A 25,108-nucleotide genomic window follows, 5' to 3' on the forward strand; every position below is an offset into this window, starting at 1 on the left:
CTTTAGAAACAGAGCAGAGAAACAGATCGCATCACCCACGGGTAAGGAAGCATCCAACAGACAGCCACTGCAAGGACCGGGTAAGTCAATCCTACATGTAACCCGAATTAAATAACTTGGGTAAATGCTAAACACAATGAATTAATTAACAGATACATGTTTAATGGTCCTCATATTCAGAATTTAATGCATTTGATCTACACTTACAAAACATATAACTGTGAACATGTTATTTTAAAGCAGCTTGTTGCAATTGGCCCTAAAGGTAAAATATATTATTATTAATATTCTAATCAGGTAAATTATGTTAGTTAAAGAGTTTTATTTTCAATTGATGCAACGTATTTTGCACACATCTGTAAATATATATTTTCTTGTAAATGTATTTTTCTGTAAAAACATGTACTACAATTATTCCAGTACACTACTGAAAAATCTGGTAAAAGTTACTGAAGTATTAGTACTGGCCAGTTTGGGTGCTATTTTAATTATACACATTACTGACACCTTTTCTCCTTGGCAGCTCATTGTGTGTATATAAAAAATGAACAGGTTTGTTTTATTCTATAAAATACTGACAACATTTCTCCCAAATTCCAAATAAAAATATGAATGGAAAGGATTGGCTGCCATACATGTAGAGATGCTGATTTAAGAAAAGCTTGCAGTGGTCTCTTCATTTTATCCAGAGCTGTATAAATACAGGAAGTCAGAATTTTTCAAAAGCAGACTTTGTCAAGTCTTATTACTCCAGGAGCTTTTCTGGAAACTCCTGGAGTTTCCAGCCCAGGATATAATAAATTTATACATATATATGTATAGCTCTGGGAATAATTTGCCTTGACTTGTTGAAAAATTCCCAATTCCTTTTTTGTTTCTTTGTTTGTTTTGTGTGTGTGTGTGTATATATATATATATATGTATATGTATATATATATGTATATATATGTATATGTATATATATATATATATATATATATATATATATATATGTATTTGTATATATATATATGTATATGTATATGTATATGTATATATATATATGTATATATGTATATGTATATATGTATATATGTATATATGTATATGTATATATGTATATATATATATATATATATATGTATATATGTATATATATATGTATATATGTATATATATATATATATGTATATATATATATGATATACACACATAATGAGCTGCCAAGGAAGTGATACCCAGCTTTAAGCACAATAATAAGAATAATATCATCAGATAACAAAATGCTTAGAAATATCATTAAAAAATAATATAATTACCATTTTGCAATTAAAGTTAAGCATGAAGCTCAGCGTTTACTGTAAAATCTAGTGAATTTATTAATGCTGTAGTATTAAAATGCTTTGGAGTTTACAGATTAAAATACATACAGATCTGCTTGTGTTCCTGTTTACACAATGCCAGCACAGTTTGCAATTTTAACAAATTCCATAGATGTAGGGATCTTGAACTTTTTGTCAAATAGATTAATGTGATATTTAAACACAGATATAATGTGGAGTATTTGTCAGCGAGAGAGTCATAACACTGCCTATATGAAACAGAGTTAGATATCTCCACTTGTTTGAACATATTGTAGTGATCCTAAGGCCTCACTAAGGGGGCTGGGCCTTAGTGATGTGGTAAGGTTGCTGCACTGTGGTGTGGCAGACTGGGGTTCAAATTTCACTATGGCTGGTACCTCTCAGGTCATTACGGTATGTGCTACTCTGTTTGACCACTTTATATGTTTCTGGGTGATGTCATTCAAATTTAAAGGATCTTGAGTGGCACCCCAATAAAGTCTTGGCCTTCTCAGTCACCAGATCTGAATCCAATCAAGCATTAATGGAATATTCTTGAACAACACCCAGCATTTCCCACCTCTATCAGCCAGGCGTGACTTTGTGCCTTATCCTTAAATTTAAAAAGAAGGGACGTTTTTCCTATATATATATATATATACAACATATACAGATCATTAATTTCTTCATAAACAAATATGGCAAAACTACTTCAGAAAACATGTTAAAAGTTTGTGCGGTTCCCCCTCCCCAGACCGCAAGGGTGGCCCTTTTTTGCTTGAGCACCTGCCACCCCAAAAATCACTGTGCACAGACCTGGTCTAAGCAAATGCTTTTGTGATGCATTTCATTCTGTTTGGTTAATTTGATTTGGATTAATCTGATAAAGGATTGAAGCCACCATAAATCCTATTAAGGCATTGCATTTTAATCAAATTAACAGTTGTGAAATGCCATATTCACAAATATGTTTATGCATCAAATTTTTCTAAAACTTTTGCTTGTCTGGGTTGTCTTTGTTGGCTTTCAGGTATCTTGATGACACAAATATTCTCATGATATATGCATGATGATTAATTTTCTTGTATGAAACCATTTAAAGCTTCACTTTAATGAGTGTCTCTCATTTCCTGTTACTATGCATGTCAGCTTTACCAATAGAACTCAGGAACAGACTGCAAGTCTAAGCAAACAGTCAAAAGACATCCCCTGCAAAGACCTGGTAAGTCTCTGTCTCTACAATATAACTTAAATGAAATATTGAGAAATGAAAAATTCTGAACTTGAATAAATACTAAAAACAATAAATGAATGAATAAATACAAATAAAATGTTCTTAATTTGATAAAATATAAACATTTTCTAATATTTTCTAACATTTCTTCTTCTTCTTCTTCTTCTTCTTCTTCTTCTTCTTCTTCTTCTTCTTCTTCTTCTTCTTCTTCTTATTATTATTATGTTAATTGTCCCAAAGGAATGAGTAATATAGTTATTGCATTATGTTTTATCTTCAGGAAAATATTTGTATCTATATATCCATTCATGTGGGAAAGAAATCTTCTATATGATAGTATGTTCTTTAGAAAAACTTGCCTGTCTGCCTCTGGAGCGGTTAGTTATAATTGAATAAACAATTTCTAATTAATTATTCTAATTAAGTTAGTGTTAGAGAGTGTTCCTTACTCACCTATCTCTTAAAGGAGTACATGTCTCCCTATCACTATCTCTCTATATGTATTTATTCATTAAATCATGTGGTATCATTAGAGTACTAGTATTTTTAGCATATATATGTAAATTAATTGTATTCATGAATTGTATTTTTTTTTAGAAGAACAATCAATTAAATTATCTGAATCAGTGAATATCATTAACAGAATGGTACAGTATTTTACAGACAGTGATTTGCCTGGGAAAAACTATCAGTTTAAAGTATATGTATCATGTTCAATGTGTTGCTGTTTCAAAGCTATTTACAAAATACATATTCAAGTGTAGTGTACTGTGGAAGTACAGACCAGGCTTATTTTAAAGAAACACAATCAGACCAGGATGAGGGTAATTCCTGAGTATATTTGAAAATAATCAGATTTCCACTTCCAGTTTGAAAGTGAAATTGAAACTAAAAGTCCTGAAATCCCAGGAAACTCCAGAAAATGTCCAGTCTTGTGTAAATGCAATACAAAATAAAGTATGACAAAATAAATAAATAAATTATGTAAGAATTATAAATAAATGGTAATATATGTTTTAAATGTTATTATGCAATAGAAAAACGAACACATACTTCCATACATATATATTTAAAGGCAGGTTATCCCCTCAAAACCGTTCACCTCTGTAATTGTAAGTGTATTAGACCCCTTTCACATTTGAGATTGAGGCCGGCCCAGGGCCACCTTAACTCATATGCGAACGGGGTCATAGTTTTGAGGTGGCCCTGGGCAGGGTGACAACTAGTCCAGCTTTTTTTCTAATTTTTTTCATTTACAATGTAAATATCAACCCACCAGGCCCTGGGCCGTGTGAAAAGCATCAGTATGCAACTCAAACCATGCCCCCACAGACTCGAGTGTCTGTTTCAAAGAAGAGGCCACTTCTCGACAACGCAAAAGTACATTCACCAACAAATCTTACACAACTTCACAAGACAAACAGTATTGTCTTTATATTGTTTGAATTTCATTCAGTCATATCAATATAGCTTTAAATGTACTGATACATTCTGCTATCTCACATCTTTATATATATAGATAAGTACAGGTAATGAGTTATAATGAAAACAGTTCTAACTACTCAGTAAATGTAAATAAAGCTGGTAAACTTTCTATTGATATTTCTTCTAAGTATGATTGAAGTCTGAAATTTAACAGTATGCATTCATCAGGTTAAAATGCATTGTGAGATTGTGAACAGGACCAGGTAACTTTATTCACTTATCCGAATTGTACATTAAAACTATATACAATATATATATATATATATATATATATATATATATATATATATATATATATATATATAAACACAACTAAGCAGATTTCCATTCAAATCAATACATATTAAAAATATGACCAGATGTTTACTATGCAATCCGACATGCAATTATATTGAGCTGAGTAGTATAATTCAAAATGCCGGCTTTGAAGGCAACAACTGGGATGATGCAGAAATTAAAGCACTGTTTACAATGTGGATGGAAGATAAAGTTAAAAAAGAAACCAAATGGAAGTGTACATGAGGACATGACTATGCAAAAGTGATCATAGAAGGCTTCTTTTGATGGATTTCAATCACTCACCCGACCAAGTTAAAAGGAAAATTAAAATGCAAACATCAGACTTTAAAAAAAGTGGATGACAACATATGAAATGGATTGACGACACCAACACTTGATGTACTATAATATACACTGATCAGCCATAACATTGTGACTACTGACAGGTGAAGTAAATAACACTGATAATCTCATTATCATGGCACCTGTCAGTGGGTGGGATATATTAGGCAGCAAGTGAACATTTTGTCCTCAGAGTTGACGTGTTAGAAGCAGGAAAAATGGGCAAGCGCAAGGATCTGAGCGACTTTGACAAGGGTCAAATTGTGATGGCTAGACGACTGGGTCAGAACATCTCCAAAACTGCAGCTCTTGTGGGGTGTTCCCGGTCTGCAGTGCTCAGTACCTATCAAAAGTGGTCCAAGGAAGGAAAACCAGTGACAGGGTATAAAATAACATTGATGCACTGGTGTCCTTCATTGCTTGACCATTACCCCATGTAATGTAGCTGCATGGAATTTTAAGAAGAGTTTGCTTTGTAAAACATTTGATTTGTAATGGTCTATGATTGATTCTGATTCTTCCTTTCTTAATTACATATAAAAAGATTTCTAGGTGCTCCCATAATTTTTCCAGTGCATGTGTGTGTGTGTGTATAATGCCCAATGTGTGTGCATTATATATAATTAAGTTGTACCATAATTTATTTATTGCAGAAATGGCATTGTGGTTCAGTGGCAAGAATCCAGGGTTTGCCTCTCAAAGCACAACAAATCAGGAGAAGTAAGTTAGCATACATTTTGTCACAATCCTATTAATAAATTACAGGTGGAGATGAAGAACACAATGTCCCATCTCAGCTCTCTTCAATCACAAGAAATATTATGGATTTATAATTGTCAAAAGTGTGGAGGTGGTACATTTTTTTTGAATTTCACAAATGTTTGTCATTAACAACTTACCTAAATTATGAAGTTCTGAAACACAGGTAGTGGTACAGTGTGATTGCTATTTCCTTATACCAAACATTGCCTTAGACTTAGCTAAATAGGTGAATGTTATATTTCCCTTTTCTACCTTTGTGTATAATTTAGCCATGGTGGCAGAAATGTATTATTCACCAGTGTGTCTAGTTTTCATTTCTTCTCCATTGGGTATTTGTAAGACAGTAGATTACTGGAAAATATAAAATAATCTGCTTCAAATTTGATGATGAATAAAAGTTTTGAATTCTAATTACTTTTCATCTAGTTTTAGTGATGGAAACACAGAACAACACAGAGTCCTACATAACTACTTTGATGTGAAAGTTCGACCCTTCATTGACCTCATCGACTCCCTGAGATACCATGGCATTGAGAAAGATCTGAATCTGCCCGCTATCGCTGTGATTGGGGATCAGAGCTCAGGAAAGAGCTCAGTGCTGGAGGCTCTGTCTGGAGTGCCGCTGCCCAGAGGGAGTGGTGAGGCTTAAACCATATTCCCTCAGGATGTACCAGGGCTGAGACATCTCTGAAGTGGCTCACATTATGTTTAAGTAATGTTCACCCAACCTATCTTTCTACACTGCAAAAAAAAAAATACCCATCAAGAAACAATGTTAAAACAAGGAAAACGGGTACATATATTTAGAAAATTCCAGCAATATTTCAGAAGAAATATCTGCTAATGGAATAAGATGACAAGGCAAGGTGGCACAGTGCTAAGCCCTGCTGCCTGTCAACTCCTGGGACCTGGGTTCAATTCCTGTGTGGTGTTTACATGTTCTCCTTGTGTCTCTGTGGGTCCTCTCTGGAGGCTCCAGTTTTGGTTCCCTGATAAATAAGTCTGTGGCTCACTGTGACCCTTTACTACTACATTAAGTGGTTATTGATTATACATGGAATAAGATGACTATTTTATGAAAAAAAGACTGCAACATAACATGCTACTTTTCACTTAAAATTGGGAACATTATCCATTTTTAAGAATATTATTGCATCTTCGTTTCAAAACAAGATTCGTGCTAGCAGGGTTTGTGTTACTGCTAGATTAAAAAAAAAAAAAACATTTACCTGATTCACTTTCTCATTACTTTAAAATAGATCATTAATCGAAGACATTCTCCAAATCTGCTATTCTGGTATCAGGTAATATGTGAGGTTGCCAGTTAGGTTTTACTTTCAAATTAAGACCAATACACTTGATAAGACTTCTGTGTACAGTATTTAATATCAATATATAGTTTGTGGTCAGGCTTCTGCTCGGATTCAGACCACTACCGCCTCTCTAAGCATGATCCACATGACTTCAAATGAGCGAGAAATGTTCTGCTGCAAAAGACCAGTCCCTTGATGTGTAGGTATGAACACTCTACCAAGTCTAAGGGAGTGTTGTCACCATAACAGGATCATGTGCACCGTGAGACTTGTTATATGTATGTGGATGGATGGTTGAGATGCGTTTTATTGAAGCAAAGAAGAGAAATCAGTCACCCTTTACATGGATGCAAAACTCAACTGAATATGAAGCATAACATGTTATGAGCAGACAAATCTGATGATTTTCTGTCTGTTTTTTCAGGCATTGTAACCAGGTGTCCTCTGGAGCTGAAGCTGAGAAGGGCAAAGATAGCTGGTGATTGGAGTGCAAAGATCAGCTACGATGGCAACTCTGAAGAGATCAGTGATCCCTTAGAGGTAGAGGAGTATATTTGTAAAGGTAGGTGGGCTCTCTTCATAAATAGCCCAATTCAACATACTTTTAATTGTTTCAAGATCAAAATTTTGAATACATGAATAAAAGGAATACTTTGTCAATCATATCCTGCCTTTTATCTTCCTTGTTGTGTATCACAATAAGTCAAGTGTTATGAATTATACTGTTTTGAGTTTCTTTTCACATTTATTTCACATTTATTTCACATTTTAACAAACTGTTCTGAAAAATAACTGCTTTGAACAGTCTTATCATAGCTGTCTGATGGCATTTCAACAGGTGAATCTTCAAGACAGCTTTTGGGAAGCCGATTTGTGTTGTTGAATAAGCTGCTGGGTAGTTACAACAGTATAATTACAGACAAGCATACAATAGCACAGGCGAAACGTAAGAAGATGCACATTACTGACGTGGTTTACTCCCCGGATATTTTGTATTGCTTCATGATGTCACAGACCATGTCAAAGAGCAATTAAATAAATACAGTTTCCAGGTTAATGTTATGATTTTTCTTCTGCTTTTTTGTAGCCCAAAATGATCTGGCTGGGGATGGTGTTGGCATTTGTGCTGAGTTAATCAGACTGGAAATAACATCCAGCGAAGTCTCTGACTTAACCCTCATTGATCTGCCTGGGATCGCAAGAGTACCTGTGAAAGGTCAGCCAGAAGACATTGGCCAGCAGGTGAGTATCACCTGTGTAAGAGAAAATAGTCCACTCAGAAAGTGACGATCTTTCTCATTTTACCCCACATTGTTAAATGTATGTAAAAATGACTATCTACATAATAGCACTGTGTAATGTTTCTTAAGTTAGTATTTCATTAAATTGTTGTTTTAACATTAATAATGACAATATTTCCTTATGTGTTATTTGATTGCTTTTTATAAACTTTTGAAGCCCACATTTTAACACAGGTCTACTTCCACGCTTACATTGACAGCACAGCTCACACAACCCTCAGTCCCTTAACTACACCAAAGAAACTTTAAAAAACCTAATCCAGTTTGAACATTTCCCACAATGGCCACCAAGCTCTCAATGATAGATCTGGTATAAAAGTTTTCAAACTTACATTGGCAAATATATTTGAATCATTCTAAAATACTACAATACCTTTCAGCAAGCCCAGTCACATCAGGGGATGCCATGAGTAGAGGACCCAGGTGTGGGGCTAATGCTGGTCTGGGAAGGGGTGTTAAGAAACCGGTCAAAGGGATGGGAGAGGGATATGATGCAGGCTATCAAGGTTAAAAAGGGCAATCCAAGATAAGTTGTCCAATAGGCAGGCAAAAGATCAGTCGATCAGCAAACAGAGTGCTAGGGAAAATCCAGGAGTCGTTAACAAAGGGAGAAGCAAGGTCAGGTACACAGTGAGTCACTAAACACTGAAGAAGGTCTTGGAATTGTTTCACTAAAGAATACAAGACTTCACAATGAATGAGGGAACAGAGGGATATATATATATATATGAGAGAGAGAGAGAGAGAGAGAGAGAGAGAGAGAAAGAGAGAGAGAGAGAGAGAGAGAAAGACAGGACTCAGGGAGCAGATAGCAGAGGAGTGGAGTGCTGGAGCAATGGTTGGGAAGAGGGTCAATTAAGTGAAATGCACATTGAGTATGGAATGTAATTCTAGAGACAGAACTAGCATTCAGGCGATGATGACCTCAGGTGGTGAGGTGAGAACATGATACCCAGTAATGATTTCAGTACAATCAGGGTTATAGCATTTTACTATAAAGAACACAATAATGCACAGGTGAATTTATAGTATTTTAACAGTGTAAATTGGTGATTGCTAGATAAAATGAGCTAAGTTCTTTTTGTGGTTGTTTTCAGATTAAAAGCCTGATCTTGAAATTCATTTCAAAGAATGAAACCATTAATTTGGTTGTTGTGCCCTGCAATGTGGACATCGCAACCACAGAAGCCTTGAAGATGGCTCAGGAGGTAGATCCTAATGGAGAAAGAACACTGGGTATGAGAATTCATTATTATATTATTATATGGAGAACCAACTTTGCATAAGTTTTTTGCAAAATTTCTGATTGTTGCTTTAAGTTTGCAGTTTGGCTATAGTAATGTTATGGAAACATAAGGGACTTTAGATCTAAATACAAATTACATTACAAGTACAGGATGTTTTATACAAATTAACATTAGCATTTTACATTTTCACAAATATTTTATTATATACTATTATTTAATGAAAACACATCTATACTAAATAGTCATGGTTGTTATATAATACATTTATACTGATTTACATATTATGTATTTATATTTGATATTGCTTAAAATACTATAGTATTTTAGACTCTTGTTGCCCATCTTTATATTATTGTTAGGGAATGGTTCCAGAAATGTTGTGGCTTTGTTGCAACATTCTATTTTCAATCTCAGAACATTGAACATAATATTATACTGACATCTAGGAGCGTACAAACTGACATTGTACAATTTCAATGTCATGTTGAGACTATGTTAACGTGTTATCTGCGAAGGTTAGTAACGTACTGCGGGGCACGGGAACAGGGGACCTAGTTGCGGTGCGTGGTAGAGGTGGTCAGACAGGCGTGGGTCAGATACCGGCAGGACAGGGCAATCAGGGCAAGGCAGAGACGTGGTCGTGGTCACAAGCAAGGGTCGGCCGATCAGGCAAACAGAGTCAAGAGGAAAGTCCAAAGGAGTCGAGGCGAGGCGAGTACCACTTAGCAATGTAGTACAATACTAATAAAACTTCACAATAGCTGGGAGTTAGCGAGGGGTTTATAAGTGCAACAGAAAACCAGGTTGGGAGGTGCAGGGCGATTGGGAGCAGAGGGTGATTGCAGAAGTGCACATGGGTTTCAGGAATGTGATTGAATGAAGGGAGCTGGGAAAAGTGACTGGGAAAGAAGGGTGATGGCGACATCTAGTGGAGAGCTGGGGATGTGTGACAAGCACATGCAATTAATGTTTACAAATCAAAATATGAATACAGAATTAGCAAAGAAAAAATGGAACATTGATAAGCCTAAATTGTTCTAGCCGACAACACAGTGTAGTGTGGCTGTAACGATCACCCTGTACAGGAAATATATAGTCATAATTGCATTTGTTTACAGAAATGATCAACTAAAACATGAATGAACAATAATAATGCAAGGAAACAATTCAAGGATAATTTTAACTAGAATGCTAAAGTTCCTGGATAAACTTTGTCATACACACACACACACACTCACACACACACACACAGTATATAGTATGTATTGTTGTTTGAATATCCTCTGCTGGATTGTGAAGAAAGGGCTCTCATATTATATTTGGCACTATTTAGGAGGATTTTATTTTAAACTATTGTTATATCGTTATTTGCTTTATCTCATTCAGATATATGTGTTGTCTACAGGCAGGCCATTTCTTGTATCCAATCATATGTAATAATAATAATAATATGAATTGGTTCTAAAGCTCTGTATATACGAATTTAATGTAGAATTATTATTATTAGTAACCTAAGTGGAAACTTAGTATATAAAGCAGTATTAAACTAATGTCATTTAGTATATATATTATTAGAAGTATAAGTGAAATAAGTATTTCTAATATAATACAGTATGAAACAAATGTCATGTTTTAAAGTATTATTAGTAGAAGCGGTATAAGTATTAGTATGAAACAATATCTTATGGTGATCATATGGTAAAAACCTCTTAAAAGCAACGTAAAATCATGGAAAACATGCTATATTATAGGGAATAAACTGAGATATGTAGGCTTTTTTCTAACCAAGTCTCGTATCGCAGAGTTGTGACAAGACTGAATAATATGGAATCATAACAATACAAATAATCCATATTAAAGCCACGTATACACATATTTAATGTAGTATAATTTATCATCATCGTTATTATCATCATCGTTGTTGTTATTATTATTATTATTATTATTATTATTATTATTATTATTATTATTATTATTATTATTATTCTTGGCAGACACCCTTATCCAGGGCGACTTACAACATAAGCACAATACAATGTGCAAGAATACAGTTAAGTACAGGGCATCAAACATTACAAATTCAAATGTACATTTTACATTTTACAAATTCCAATGTACACAGGTAAGTACAGTAAGTGAGGTCATACATCCTGGAAAGTAAAAGCTAAGTGCTGTCAAGATGTTCAAGACATTGACCCTCACCTACCGCTGTCTCGACCACACTGCACCAAGTTACCTTCAGACCCTCGTCTCTCCATACATCCCGTCCAGACCACTGCGCTCCTCCAGTGCCAGAAGGCTAACTCTTCCTCCTCTGCACTCTCCTTCCTCCAGAGCCGCTCCTCCTCATCCCTGGCCCCTAAGTGGTGGAACGACCTGCCCACCGAAGTCAAAACCGCAGAGTCCTTGACCTCATTCCGGCGCTTAGTCAAGACGCATCTTTTCAGACTAATTATAATATTAGTCCTTTTAACCCCCGTCAGATAGCACTTCACAGATTGTTATTATGCTACTTGCGTTTTTAATTTATTTCCTTCTTGCTCCCTTTCCCGTAGCCCTTGACTGTGACCCTCCATCTTGACAGCACTTAGCTTTCAACGTCCAGGATGTAGGACCTCACTTACTGTACTTGGCTGTGTAAATTGTAAATTGGAAGTTGTAAAATGTATTGTAGTTTGAATTGCTGTTTTATGTAAATTGAATTTGTAATGATTGATGCCTTTATTGAACTGTGTTTTTGCACTTATGTTGTAAGTCACCCTGGATAAGGGCGTCTGCCAAGAAATACAAATAATAATAATAAAAAATAATAATAGGTCACAGTCAAGGGCTATGGGAAAGGGAGCAAGTGCAAATTAGTAGAAGTGGTATAAGTATTATAATTATACACTATTTAATACAGAAATCAAATAATATACGCTGTGAGGACCACAGTGGGAAATCCCAGTGCAACGCACAAGGCGCCGAGTATAGTACAGCCAGCGAGGCGGGATCGAAGTCTGGGAACCGTGACCGCTGATTGGCTACTGATTGGGACGTAATTTGCATAAACAACGCTGATTGGCTACTGGCCTTCCAGTTGGCCTGTCTGCACAAGAATCCGTTCCCATTGAAGTCAGTGGTTTTTTTGGGGATTTTAATCGATTATAACTCAATAAATATTAATCATAGCCATACAAAAAGCACAAGCAACCTGAACTGTATCAGGGCGAATAAGTGTGTGAAGTTTGGTATGTGTAGGTTAAGAACTGTAGGACAAACGACAGAAGAATAATAATAAAAAGAATAAAGATTTTGTAAGAGAACAATACCCTGCATGTTTTCACATGTAGACTGATAAGTGTTATTAAACAAACAAAGAGATAGTATACAGCTCTGGAAAAAATTAAGATACCACTGCAAAATGATCAGTTTCTCTGGTTTAATTATTTATAGATATGTGTTTGGGTAAAATGAACATTTTCGTTTTATTCAATAAACTACTGACATCATTTCTTCCAAATTCCAAATACAATATGAATGGAATGGAATGGCTGCCATACATGTAGTGATTCTGATTTAAGAAAGAATATCAGTGGTCTCTTAATTTATTCCAGAGCTGTAGTCAACCCAACCCATCCTCAACTGAAACCCCCACAACAGAGGAGAGGACAGTGGTGAAGAATTTATATTATGCAAATTCTCCCCAATTTATGTTTTTCTTTATCCAGCTCTTTCCAACCCTGAGTGTTGACTTTAGGAGCATTTAGAAAATACATGAGGGCAACTTTTATAGTGAGACCCATCTTCCATTGATCTAAATTTCTCTAGCATGTGTATATACAGTACATATATTTTTCTCCACAGCAATTTTGACCAAACCGGACCTGCTTGACAAAGGGACAGAACAGAATATTGTGGAAATTGTCCAAAACAAAGTTATCCACCTCAGTAAAGGCTACATGATTGTAAAATGCCGGGGTCAACAGCAAATCATTGACAAAGTTACACTGGCTAAAGCCACCAAGGATGAGATAGAATTCTTCAAGAACCATCAACATTTCCGGTAGGCACCCAGAGTATTTGTTTCCTCATTTGTTACTCATTCAGTAGCCAAGGCTTCACAGTTTACAGCATTCATAAGCCTCCATTGGGAATTCTCTACCCCGGTTCATAAACTAGTCACACCCATTGTGATGGTGCTTACAGTTTTTTACAAGAGCACCCCTGGAGAGATTAATCATGCTGCGAGAGCAGTTCTCACAACACCAAGTCATCTTTAAAGCATCCATCGACACACAGGCAGCATTTATAGCATGTATAACCCTGACTCAGCAAACTCCAAAATATAACCCTGTCCAACTCAACCTTCCAGAGTGACCACCCCACCCACCTGAGTATCAATTGGCAACTGCCTATTATTATATGTCCACTTTCTGTGAATCAGCACACCACTCAAGAGTACTTGGGTTTTATTTGTCCCAAACTGTGGAATATTACCAGGGTGGATTTTACCCAGTTTCAGATGTTTTTTTCCTTAAAATAAAGAGGATTAAAATTGTGTGGCCATGGTCACAAGGGTCAACCTCCGGACGATACCTAAATAATTGTCAGGCCACACTGTGACTGTTCCTCTATTCTCCACCAGAGGTTGCTGACATGCCAGGTTCTATCTCCAATCCTTCTAAATCTTGTCATTCCCCTCATTATTGAATTATTACTCAGTAGTTTTCTATCAATTATCTCACACGTCTCCAGTTACCTTTTTTCCTCAAAAGTCAGCCCCTGTTGATCTTTAGATTGGACTCCTCCACAACGAACAAATAGAGTTTTTCATCATCGACTCCCCAGGGGAGGTCGGCATTCTGGGACTTCCTTGGTTTGCTTTTCATGACTCATCTATCTCCTGGAAAGAAGGGGGAATTCTGTCTTGGATTCCTCACTGTTTCTCTCAGTGCCTTTCTTTGCCATGTAAAACTACGCACATCGAAAGTCCTCAACTTTCCATGCCTCCTGAAATCCCTCCAGAGTATTGGGACCTGGTGCCTGTATTGAACAACAACCTAGCCTCCAAACTACCTCCTCACCAACCCTGGGATTGTGCAATTGATCTCCTTACTGGCACATCTACTCCCTGGGGCCGTATTTATCCTCTCTCTCTATCAGAGACACAGGCTATGGAGGATTACATCACTGAAACATTGGCATTAGGCATTATCAGACCATCCACGTGTCCGGCTGCTGCCAGTTTTTTCTTTTTTTGAAAAGAAAGATGGAGGATTGAAACCCTGTATCAACTATCATGCTCTTAACGAAATCACAGTGAAATATCAGTACCCACTGCCCCTGCAGCACTGGAACAAGTCAGAGGAGCCAGATTCTTTACAAAACTTGATTTGCGCAGTGCATATAATCTCATCTGTATCAAAGAAGGGGGCGAGTGGAAGACAGCCTTTTTTACGAGCAACGGACATTACGAATATTTAGTTATGCCCTTTGCACTGGTGAACAGCCTGTATTCCAGGCATTTCTGAATGAAGTACTGCATCACTTTCTGAATCGGTGTGTCCTGGTCTACATCAATGATATTCTAATTTTCTGCTCCACCTTCTCTGAACATGTAGAACATGTCCGTCAGGTCCTTCATTGTCTTTTGCAGAATGGGCTTTTTGTCAAAGTTGAAAAGTGTGAATTCCATCAGCAGCGCATCGGATTCTTAGGCTATATTATAGATGACAACGGGGTCCATATGGATCAAGCAAAGGTTAGGGCTGTTGCAGACTGGCTGCAACCCTGGACTGTAAAAGAGCTCCAGAGGTTTCTTGGTTTTGCCAACTTTTATTGTAGGTTCATACGCAGTACAGTTGCAGTTCACTTCACTTCTCTGCTTGAGGGAGCTGCTCGCACCCTCTCCTGGACAGACACTGCTACCACCGCTTTTATGCAGCTCAAGACCCTTTTTACCACAGCCCCAAATTCTACAACATCCAGATCCGTCCCTTCCATTTGTGGTGGAGGTGGATGCCTCCAAATCTGGGGTATGCGCTGTTTTCTCTCAAAGACATGGTCAACCTGTTAAACTCATTGTGCCTGTGCCTTCCAAACTCTCCACCACGGAAAGCATTATGATACTGGAAACCGAGAACTCTTGGCTATTAAAATGGCTTTTGAAGAATGGAAATACTGGCTAGTGGGAGCAAAACACCCATATCTAGTCCTCACAGACCATTGCAAACTTGAATACATAAGATCAGCCAAAAGACTTAAGGCTCATTGGTCTCTCTTCTTCACCCATTTTAAATTCACCATCACTTACTGTCCTGGATCTAAAAATACAAAAGCCGACGCATTATCTCGGCTTTACAATTCACGAACCAGTCCATCTCCATTGGAATCCATTATATCCCCCACTTGCATTGTGGCTGTTTAAGCTATTATGACAATAATACATACATTCCTGTTTTCTATAGAATACAAGAGTCAACCAAGCTGTTATTTTACGGCTCAGTAATGCATTTGTTTACCTACATTTCTGTTAAATCTTAACTTTATATACACTCACCTAAAGGATTATTAGGAACACCTGTTCAATTTCTCATTAATGCAATTATCTAACCAACCAATCACATGGCAGTTGCTTCAATGCATTTAGGGGTGTGGTCCTGGTCAAGACAATCTCCTGAACTCCAAACTGAATGTCTGAATGGGAAAGAAAGGTGATTTAAGCAATTTTGAGCGTGGCATGGTTGTTGGTGCCAGACGGGCCGGTCTGAGTATTTCACAATCTGCTCAGTTACTGGGATTTTCACGCACAACCATTTCTAGGGTTTACAAAGAGTGGTGTGAAAAGGGAAAAACATCCAGTATGCAGCAGTCCTGTGGGCGAAAATGCCTTGTTGATGCTAGAGGTCAGAGGAGAATGGGCCGACTGATTCAAGCTGATAGAAGAGCAACTTTGACTGAAATAACCACTCGTTACAACCGAGCTATGCAGCAAAGCATTTGTGAAGCCACAACACGTACAACCTTGAGGCGGATGGGCTACAACAGCAGAAGACCCCACTGGGTACCACTCATCTCCACTACAAATATGAAAAAGAGGCTACAATTTGCACAAGCTCACCAAAATTGGTCAGTTGAAGACTGGAAAAATGTTGCCTGGTCTGATGAGTCTCGATTTCTGTTGAGACATTCAGATGGTAGAGTCAGAATTTGGCGTAAACAGAATGAGAACATGGATCCATCATGCCTTGTTACCACTGTGCAGGCTGCTGGTGGTGGTGTAATGGTGTGGTGGATGTTTTCTTGGCACACTTTAGGCCCCTTAGTGCCAATTGAGCATCGTTTAAATGCCACGGCCTACCTGAGCATTGTTTCTGACCATGTCCATCCCTTTATGACCACCATGTACCCATCCTCTGATGGCTACTTCCAGCAGGATAATGCACCATGTCACAAAGGTCAAATCATTTCAAATTGGTTTCTTGAACATGACAATGAGTTCACTGTACTAAACTGGCCCCCACAGTCACCAGATCTCAACCCAATAGAGCATCTTTGGGATGTGGTGGAACGGGAGCTTCATGCCCTGGATGTGCATCCCACAAATCTCCATCAACTGCAAGATGCTATCCTATCAATATGGGCCAACATTTCGAAAGAATGCTTTCAGCACCTTGTTGAATCAATGCCACGTAGAATTAAGGCAGTTCTGAAGGCGAAAGGGGGTCAAACACAGTATTAGTATGGTGTTCCTAATAATCCTTTAGGTGAGTGTAAATTGATAGTTCTGCAACCAAGTACTTAATCATATATTACATGCAGCACTTCAGGTAAATACTTTTGCTTTTTGTTTGTATGATGAAAATTAATTCTTAAATGTAGTTAAAGTCTTTTGTAAAGGAGCTCAGTTACTGAGGTTGCTGTGGAGTTTAGAGGGGGAGAGTTTAACAGGCTCTTAGTGTATAAGCTTATTGGCCAGTTAGATTTGATGCTGAAGTATTTTTTAACTTTTTTCAGCCATACAGATTTGTTCCCCATAAGTCAGAATTACTGTATTGAAAACCATGTTTCTTTTCAGATCTCTTTTGCGTGAAGGAAAAGCAACTGTTCAATGTCTGGCCAAAAAATTAACCTTGGAGTTGGTGGATAACATCAAAGTATGTAAAAGTTCAGGTGATTCTTCCCATCACATTGGGTTCATGAGTCACATCATATCTTAATTAAAATAAATGAATAGAATTCATAGTTGCTTCTGGCCTGTGTTAAAAATATAAGAATATCTAATTTTCTTGTATTATGTGTTGTTGTAGGAAGTTTAGTAAAGTAATAAAGGCTTGAGTCAAGATGAGGAGAGTACATTTTTAAATGTTTTATAATATTATTTAAACCATTTTGATTAATAGAATGTTATTTTAACACCTGCAACCTGGATATATGCTTAAATAGATCAATTCAGTATTGAGAGACATTGAGGGCACCCATATGCATTAAAAAAAATACAATTTCCTGGTAATGCAATTATTCCTTCAAATGGATGTTAGTTGGAATAGGACATTTCTTTAATATACAATTTCCAAATCTTAAATTGTAAATGTCCCAAAACTCCGTCTATAATTTTCCAGCATTATAGGATTTGTTTTTCTTTTTGTTTTTAAGTAAATTACAGTGTATTTCAACATGATCAAAGTGACAAATCCTTATCTGTGGCATTTTGTGTTAAGTAAAACAAATTAGACTATCCTTGATCATTGAGGTTGTGTTCAAGCAAATAACATCTCTTTTTGAACCTTAATTTCGTATGCTACTTCTTCTTCTTAAGAAAACCGTGCCTTCCATTGCGAAACAAGTTAAGGAACAACTCAATGAAACAACAGGGGAGCTGCAGAGATATGAAGCAGGGCCTCCAACAGATGAAAACGAAAAGTTAATGTATGTTGTTGAAGTGAGTATCAGCTCCTTATACAATTTTCCAGGATAATCCTCTGTAACTCTTGAATGTCATATTGGATGTTTGTCTTTACAAATTTTATAAATAATCACTAATTCACATGAAGTAATACAATTTATTGCAGACTAAAGCACAATCCTTTCAAATTGAATCCTGCATTCAACATGACAATTAAAAGATGTTTAATGTGCTTCAGAGTAGAGAAAAACTGAGTATTTATACTGGGAAAAGTAAGATGTTAGTTACATTGTCATATTTCAGATTCCAGTGCTATTGTATTATACAACATTATTATTATTATTATTATTACACCCTTACCCAGGGTAACTAACATCCATGTCATGAAATATCAATGTAGAATCTTTGTAACTCCAAATTTGTATTTCATGTGAATCACATCAAACCAGCAAGAACACTTTATTCCATTAAAAGATTATAAATGCATGCTGGACTGGAGAGACCTATATCACATATCCTCTCACATCCCCTCTCACATCTCCTCTCTTATATTCCCCTGCTTGCCTGAACTGAACTCAGCTTCTGACATTCCTCAATCACCCAATAAACATTCCAAGTCACCATGTGCACTTCTATTACTCTCTTGTCACATTGGTTTTCACTCCTCACCTGTTACCTGCTTCCCTCTGTTTCCGTATATGTCCCTCAGTTTCCCTAACTTATTGTGAAGTTTTGTCTTATTCTTGATAGTCATTGCTGTGCCTTGACCGCTGTATTCTGTTTCTTTGACTACTCTTCTGGATTTCCTGGTTTTGACTGTTTGCTCCCTTGATTGACCTCTGGAGTGTTTCCTCACTCTGACTTCTGGATTTGCCCCTTGATTTGTTTGCCTTGGTTCACTGCTGTGTTTGAGTCTGTGCTTGGGTCCTGCCCTGTCCTGCTAACCGTGACAAGACCTTTCTAATGGGGGACCAACTTCCCTCAGTCTGATGACAAATAATATGATCAACTAATAAATGGAATGACATTTATCAGTGTGCTCATGTATATTTTTGGGTTTACAGGAATTGTCTGATTTCACTCAAAAAGTTATTGATCTGTCTCAAGGGAATTGTGGCCAAAGGAATCTGTTTCCTCCCCTGCGATCAGAATTTGGGAAATGGGAAGGCATTCTGGAAGAACAATTGCCATGTTGTAAGTGAGTCAGGAAGAAAATGTCCCTATTATTTGACTTTTTGCCTTACCTTGTATTGTCCTATTTTGGATTGTAGTGTGTTAACATTGTCCTTGTAAAATCTTGTAAAAATCTTGTAAAACCTGCCATTACTCGCTAAACATGGTTTAGATTATTATATTTGTCTAATTAAACAAAATGCTGCTTTAAACCAATATTATAACACAAAGTGATTTTATTGACGGGGGGAAAAATGATTGTGACTGATATTGTGTAATTACTGAATACTTGATTTGCCAGTATACAAGAAGGCCATCGTGGCCCTCTTAATTAAAAGCAAACTGTAGGGCTATATGCTATATTAATCATTGTATTCCTATTAACTTTTTTTGTAATTACACTCTTGTAGTTACATTGACCTGAAGCAGGTGTAACTTTTAACAGTGCCAAAATAGACTGAAAATCGAATGAAAGCATCAAATCTTCATTTTATGGTTTTGTAGTTGTGAAAGAAGTGGAAGAAGTAATCCAAAATTATGAAGACACTTTTCGTGGTGCAGAGTTGCCAGGTTTTATTAACTACTCAGTATTCCAGACACTTGTCAGAAACCATGTGAAGAAACTGGAGGAACCAGCCAAAGCAACAATGATGTCCGTTAGAGGTAGGTGCACATCACTTTTGTATCAGATATATCATCATGTAGGGATATGAAGAAAATGCATATTCAATTTAATCAGATAATGGTTCTGTCCAACTTAACCAATTTAATTGAATTGTAAATGCAGTGGATTTTGGTATCTGTGATTCTGCAGCCATAAAGAATATATTTTTGTGAGGAGGTGAAAGGATTAGTAAAATGTAGTTTCAAAACCATATATATACTTTTAATTGTTTACATATTTGTATATAATTGCACTGCATTATTCTCTTTTTTTTCCATCAGACATTGTGTATAAAGAGTTTATTAATATTGCTGAAGAGTGCTTTGAGCGTTTTCCTTGTCTTCTGTTTGTGGCAAAGGTAATTAAAAAAAATATTACAGTATTCAATACACACTTTACAATTTATTTGTAGCAAAATATATAATATTTTATTTAAATGTAAAAATAGGTTATGGAGTGATTGTTTATCATGAGGATATGATTTATTTAATAGTGAAAATATTATTTGATCAGGAACTGAAATCTCTATCTTTGACCTTGGTTCTTATTCATCCTCAGGACAGAATCGATAACATAAAACAGAGGCAAGAGACCAAAGTAACAGAGAGGCTGGAAAACCAGTTTCATATGGAGTACCTAGTGTACACCCAAGATAGCATCTTCTGGAAAACCATGAAGGAGAATCGACCGGGTCTCCTCAATCACGTAAAGGAAGCGGCACAAGACCTTGTGATGGATGCTACTGATTTAAAAACTGGCAACTCGGATATGTTAAATAAACTTAGCTGTTACTTCCAGGTGAGTGAAACCTTATTTTATTATCTTACCACAGCTGGTTTTATGAAATGTATTTCTGTACAACTGACTCTGCTCATAGGTAATGCCTGTGTTGTTGTTTTTATATATCACATGGAACTGTGCTACACAACTCAGCAGCACTACCTTAAGTGTAAAAGAGGTGTATCAAATATGGTGTCTGAGTAATGCACATTGACACATTTCCATTATTTGGTATATAATGCTCCGCAGGTTGCATGATTCTGGGATATGTTAAGTTTTCCAGGAATGCAACCCTCGCTTATCTTGAGGGATTACTGTACCTTTGACTGAGTGGCTTTTTAATACTTCTGTTTAACTTTTATAATAATGAAACTGTGAATGGGGTTTCAATTCTTGTACAGATCCTGGAAAATCCTCCTTAATTCCAGATCTTAATATCATTGAAGCTGTATGGGAGTATTTGGACAGAGAAAAAGTTAAAGTTAAAAAAAAAAAGATTCCCAGCATCTTTAGATGATCTTTGGAAGATGCTGGAAGAAGCGTTGTGTTGGAGTCAAAGACCTAGACAGAAGCCCTTCGAAGTGAAAGGGTTTAGGACCGAAGCGCATGGCAAAACTTAAAGCAGAGACTAAAGGATTGGAAATGATAAAGGTACAGAGAGGACAATACAATAATCAAAATCAACAAGTGAAGCAGTATAAGTCCTGGAATCGGGCAACAAGACTAGGGTAGGCAAATCCAAGAATCTGTAAAACGAGTAAGCAAGCAAAGGCCAAGAACACAGCGAGCAAGAGAATAACAAGAAATGCTCAGACTGTTGCACAGAAAAGCAACCAAGACTTTACAATGAGGGCAGGTAACAAAGGGGTTTATATATTAATGAGAAGGGCTGGGATGAGTGGGGACAGGTGTGCTGAGTGATTGGAAAACGATGAGCAATTGAATCAGGGTGAAGGAGAATGGCAATTTGTGGCCTCTGGTGGGAAGCCAGGGAATCTTATGGCTGGGCATGACACGTGGAACACAATACCTTATTACAAAATTCAGTCTCCTTATAAGAATTTCAATGCTTTAGAAGGGAAAGGGTGGATATAATCACAATTAGTTAATAATATACATTTGGTTATTTGAAAAATTATTTTTCATAAAGGTATATTTGCATTTAACACATTTTTCTAACAGAGTAGAAAAATGCTTAAGGTGTGCATGCACAAACAAAGGTACATGATATAATTCAAATGGTGAATATGTTAAAATGGCAAAGGGCCAGATATATTGCAACCAGAGATGAGCAACGTTCAAGAAGACCACATGATGGGAAGATGAGATCAGAATATTTGCTGGCATAACCAGGAAAAGAGAAGCTGTTGATTATAAAAAGTGGAAACGTATTGGGGGGCCCTAAATCCAGCAGTGGGTTGACAGAGTTTGATGCTGTTGATGTATATATGTTTTCTTTCTTTGGACACCTGATTTTTAGTCTCAACAAAGTGTATTCATCAGTGTAGTTCAGACAAATAAGACTAAGCTGTTCCATGTTGCACCATATAGTGGGGAGATTTGGACATGAAAACATTGACAAAATTTGAAAATCAATAATGTTAAAATGTAAAGCACTGGAAGACATGTTAAAAATGTTAACCTCTGAACATTTTTTACAGATGGTCTGTTGGTCAGTGTGCATCTCTCTTTGAATGAAAAATGAATGGAAGAACAGAAGAATGTGTAATTCAGATCCCTTTCGTGTGGGGTTGAATTGTAATCTAACAAAGTATAATTACGTGTATTGAGTTCTTTGGTGTCATCTAGTGACTTTTTAAAAGTAGCAGCACAAAGTACAACTTTGGAAGTTCATTGTCACTCCTATTCTTAGATAGCCAATGTTTAGTAAATACGGCACCATATATATTTGATTGCAGTGAGAATGACTGCCAAAAAAGGGCTGTTAGTGTGTGTTTGTCAGGAAATCATTTTGAAGGTGTTGATGCTAAAAGAGGAGTCTTATGCAAAGAGTATGTACATTAAAAAAAATGCCTTGAGAATATGGGTTTCATTTAGTTCAGCTTGGCTCACAACAAATATGATTGCATACTCAGAAAACAAGGCCATATACAGAAGTACTGTAACATGGTTTGGGGCCAGGAGATATTGGGAGGCTGTATTTTCACATCTTTCACATCCTCACAGTCACGTCCATAACTATGGACACGGTGCGGAACTACAATTTTCATGTATGTGTTGATTCCCACCTATAATGTTCCCTTGCCCCAGAATAACATCACCCACAAAGCATTACACTATATAAAAACGAGAAACAGGTGCTTACAATGTCTTCTTGATTACTCTTATACATGTTTACTGAAGAAGTATACCATTGCAAAACCTCAGTAAATATAAGAAAGCAAAGTTAAAATAGTAAAACATGGAGGGGTATAGAAAACACAATAATAAAAAAAAACATGATGGTAAAGGAAATTACATGCACTGGTTAATTATGGAAAAAAAAAACTGCAAAATTATAGTACAATTTTACTGTGGTAAACTTTCATATAGTTACCCAAATGAGCAATAAATTAATTTAAAAATGTATCTGTTGAATCAATTTGATGCTGAAACACTCAATCTTTTCTCTTTCCCTCAGATCGGCTCCCAGCGTCTGTCTGACCAGGTGCCCATGTTGATTCGTTTCTTCATTCTTGATGAAGCAGCCAGAATGCTAAAAAAGGAGATGCTGTCACTCTTAAAGGAATGTGACATTAATCATCTCCTTAGAGAAGAGACAGAAACCAGCCTGAAGAGAGGAGAACTACAAAACCGCATGGAACGCCTGACCATGGCCCAGAATCAACTGAACAACTTTATCAAGTAGTCCGATATAAAGTGGTGAGCCAAGGATCTGAATAGTCCTGAAGCATGGTCTGCAAAGAGTACAATACTTTTTCATTGTTTTTCACTAAACTATGCTTTATCAGGAATCAAATTCAATGCTAAATGAGTAGATTACCTAATATGGTAGATAGGGGGTAGGGGGTGGGGTGGGGTGGGGTTGTGGGGAAATAAGAAGAAACATTTCCACACCAATTCCATGCATCCCCTACCATTTGAAAAACCACAAATACCAGGTTCCTAACACGTACCCTTAGTGTTTGTAGTTTCCCATTCCACCTCCTCCCCAGTATACACTTCTTTATCAGTTACTACTATTAAAGCTCATTCCTTGGGGGGAAGGGGGGCTGTTGTTTGACATTCTTGCCCTTTTAGAGTAAAGCCAAATCTTTCATATAATTGCTCATACTAATTAGGGTTGGAAACTACTAAAAGTGAAGATATGAATAGAATAAAAAGTAGAAGGCCTTACATTTGTAATACTCTGAAAGACATACAACACTTGATACTAATTAATTTTAAAAAGGGTTTAAAATTTAAAAGAATGCAACTTCTATGGTACACTAAGCAAAAAATCATAAAGCAAAATCTACTTTCCGTACTGTAATCCCTAAATCTTCAACAACAAAACACTTAGTAACTTTGCTCAGGACTACTTCATTTCTGGTACCAAACTAAAAAAAATTCAACACAGAAAGAATGTAATAAAGCACATTTAACAAACAACCAGCAGGGAGCAGGAAACTGAAACAGACAAAAAAAAAAAAAAAAGCCAAAGCTGAATTTTGAGATTCTGTAAATTCTGGATTATCAGTAATGATCAACAGCTCACATTTAATGGTAGTTCACTACAAAATAACAATTAAGTAATGTCAGTTTAATGTAATAGTGTACAATCAATTTCTAAACTACATTTTATTAGCCTGTTTTAAATATCATATTCCAAATCAACATGTAATTGAGGAAAAATATTGTCATTCAAATATTTTTTTTCAATAACTCATATGTGCAAGATAAAATACAACATTCTCTTTTAGAGTTTACATTTGTTTGCTTTTAAGCTTTTTTAGTCTTGGAAATGTAATCCTGTTTTAAGACTGTACTGTGCCATTCTAGTCAGCAGTAGATGTTTTATAAAGTGCTGTGGCTTCTCATTAACATTTTACATTTCTTTTTTTTTACTTTTTATTAAACGTATATATATATATATATATATATATATATATATATATATATATATATATATATATATATATTTGTTTTGTTTGTTTATTAAACATGTCCTCTCTGCTACCTGTCATCCCAAATAAAAGGTGGTACATTTTGTTTAGTGGATCATTGGACCGGATTGGTGCTACAGATATCATAACCATGTACAAAAACATTGGCACAAAGAATGCAGATGTGAAGGATTGAAAATGTATAGATTAGTA

General features: G+C 36.3%; 1 protein-coding gene across 1 annotated transcript; it reads left to right on the forward strand.

The window, feature by feature from the left end:
- Positions 1–23,806, forward strand: LOC136751390 (interferon-induced GTP-binding protein Mx3-like). The gene is made up of 15 exons (XM_066706971.1): positions 1–80; positions 2,472–2,544; positions 5,316–5,382; positions 5,851–6,062; positions 7,162–7,299; positions 7,825–7,979; positions 9,136–9,274; positions 13,132–13,330; positions 17,345–17,423; positions 18,086–18,208; positions 19,237–19,366; positions 19,850–20,008; positions 20,291–20,367; positions 20,568–20,807; positions 23,431–23,806. Exons 3-15 carry the CDS (start codon positions 5,318–5,320, stop codon positions 23,656–23,658), a joined length of 1,944 nt encoding a protein of 647 aa, XP_066563068.1. The 5' UTR covers positions 1–80; positions 2,472–2,544; positions 5,316–5,317; the 3' UTR covers positions 23,659–23,806.
- Positions 23,807–25,108: the final 1,302 nt, after the last annotated feature.

The sequence above is a fragment of the Amia ocellicauda genome, chromosome 6 (assembly GCF_036373705.1).
Source record: "Amia ocellicauda isolate fAmiCal2 chromosome 6, fAmiCal2.hap1, whole genome shotgun sequence".
In the NCBI taxonomy this organism is placed as follows: domain Eukaryota; kingdom Metazoa; phylum Chordata; class Actinopteri; order Amiiformes; family Amiidae; genus Amia; species Amia ocellicauda.

Excerpts from the sequence above, each read along its gene's own strand:
- LOC136751390 (XM_066706971.1), top strand. The coding sequence starts at position 5,318 with ATGGCATTGTGGTTCAGTGGCAAGAATCCAGGGTTTGCCTCTCAAAGC. Across the intron at positions 6,063-7,161 it reads GCCGCTGCCCAGAGGGAGTG|GCATTGTAACCAGGTGTCCT; the intron begins GTGAGGCTTAAA and ends CTGTTTTTTCAG. Across the intron at positions 7,980-9,135 it reads CAGAAGACATTGGCCAGCAG|ATTAAAAGCCTGATCTTGAA; the intron begins GTGAGTATCACC and ends GGTTGTTTTCAG.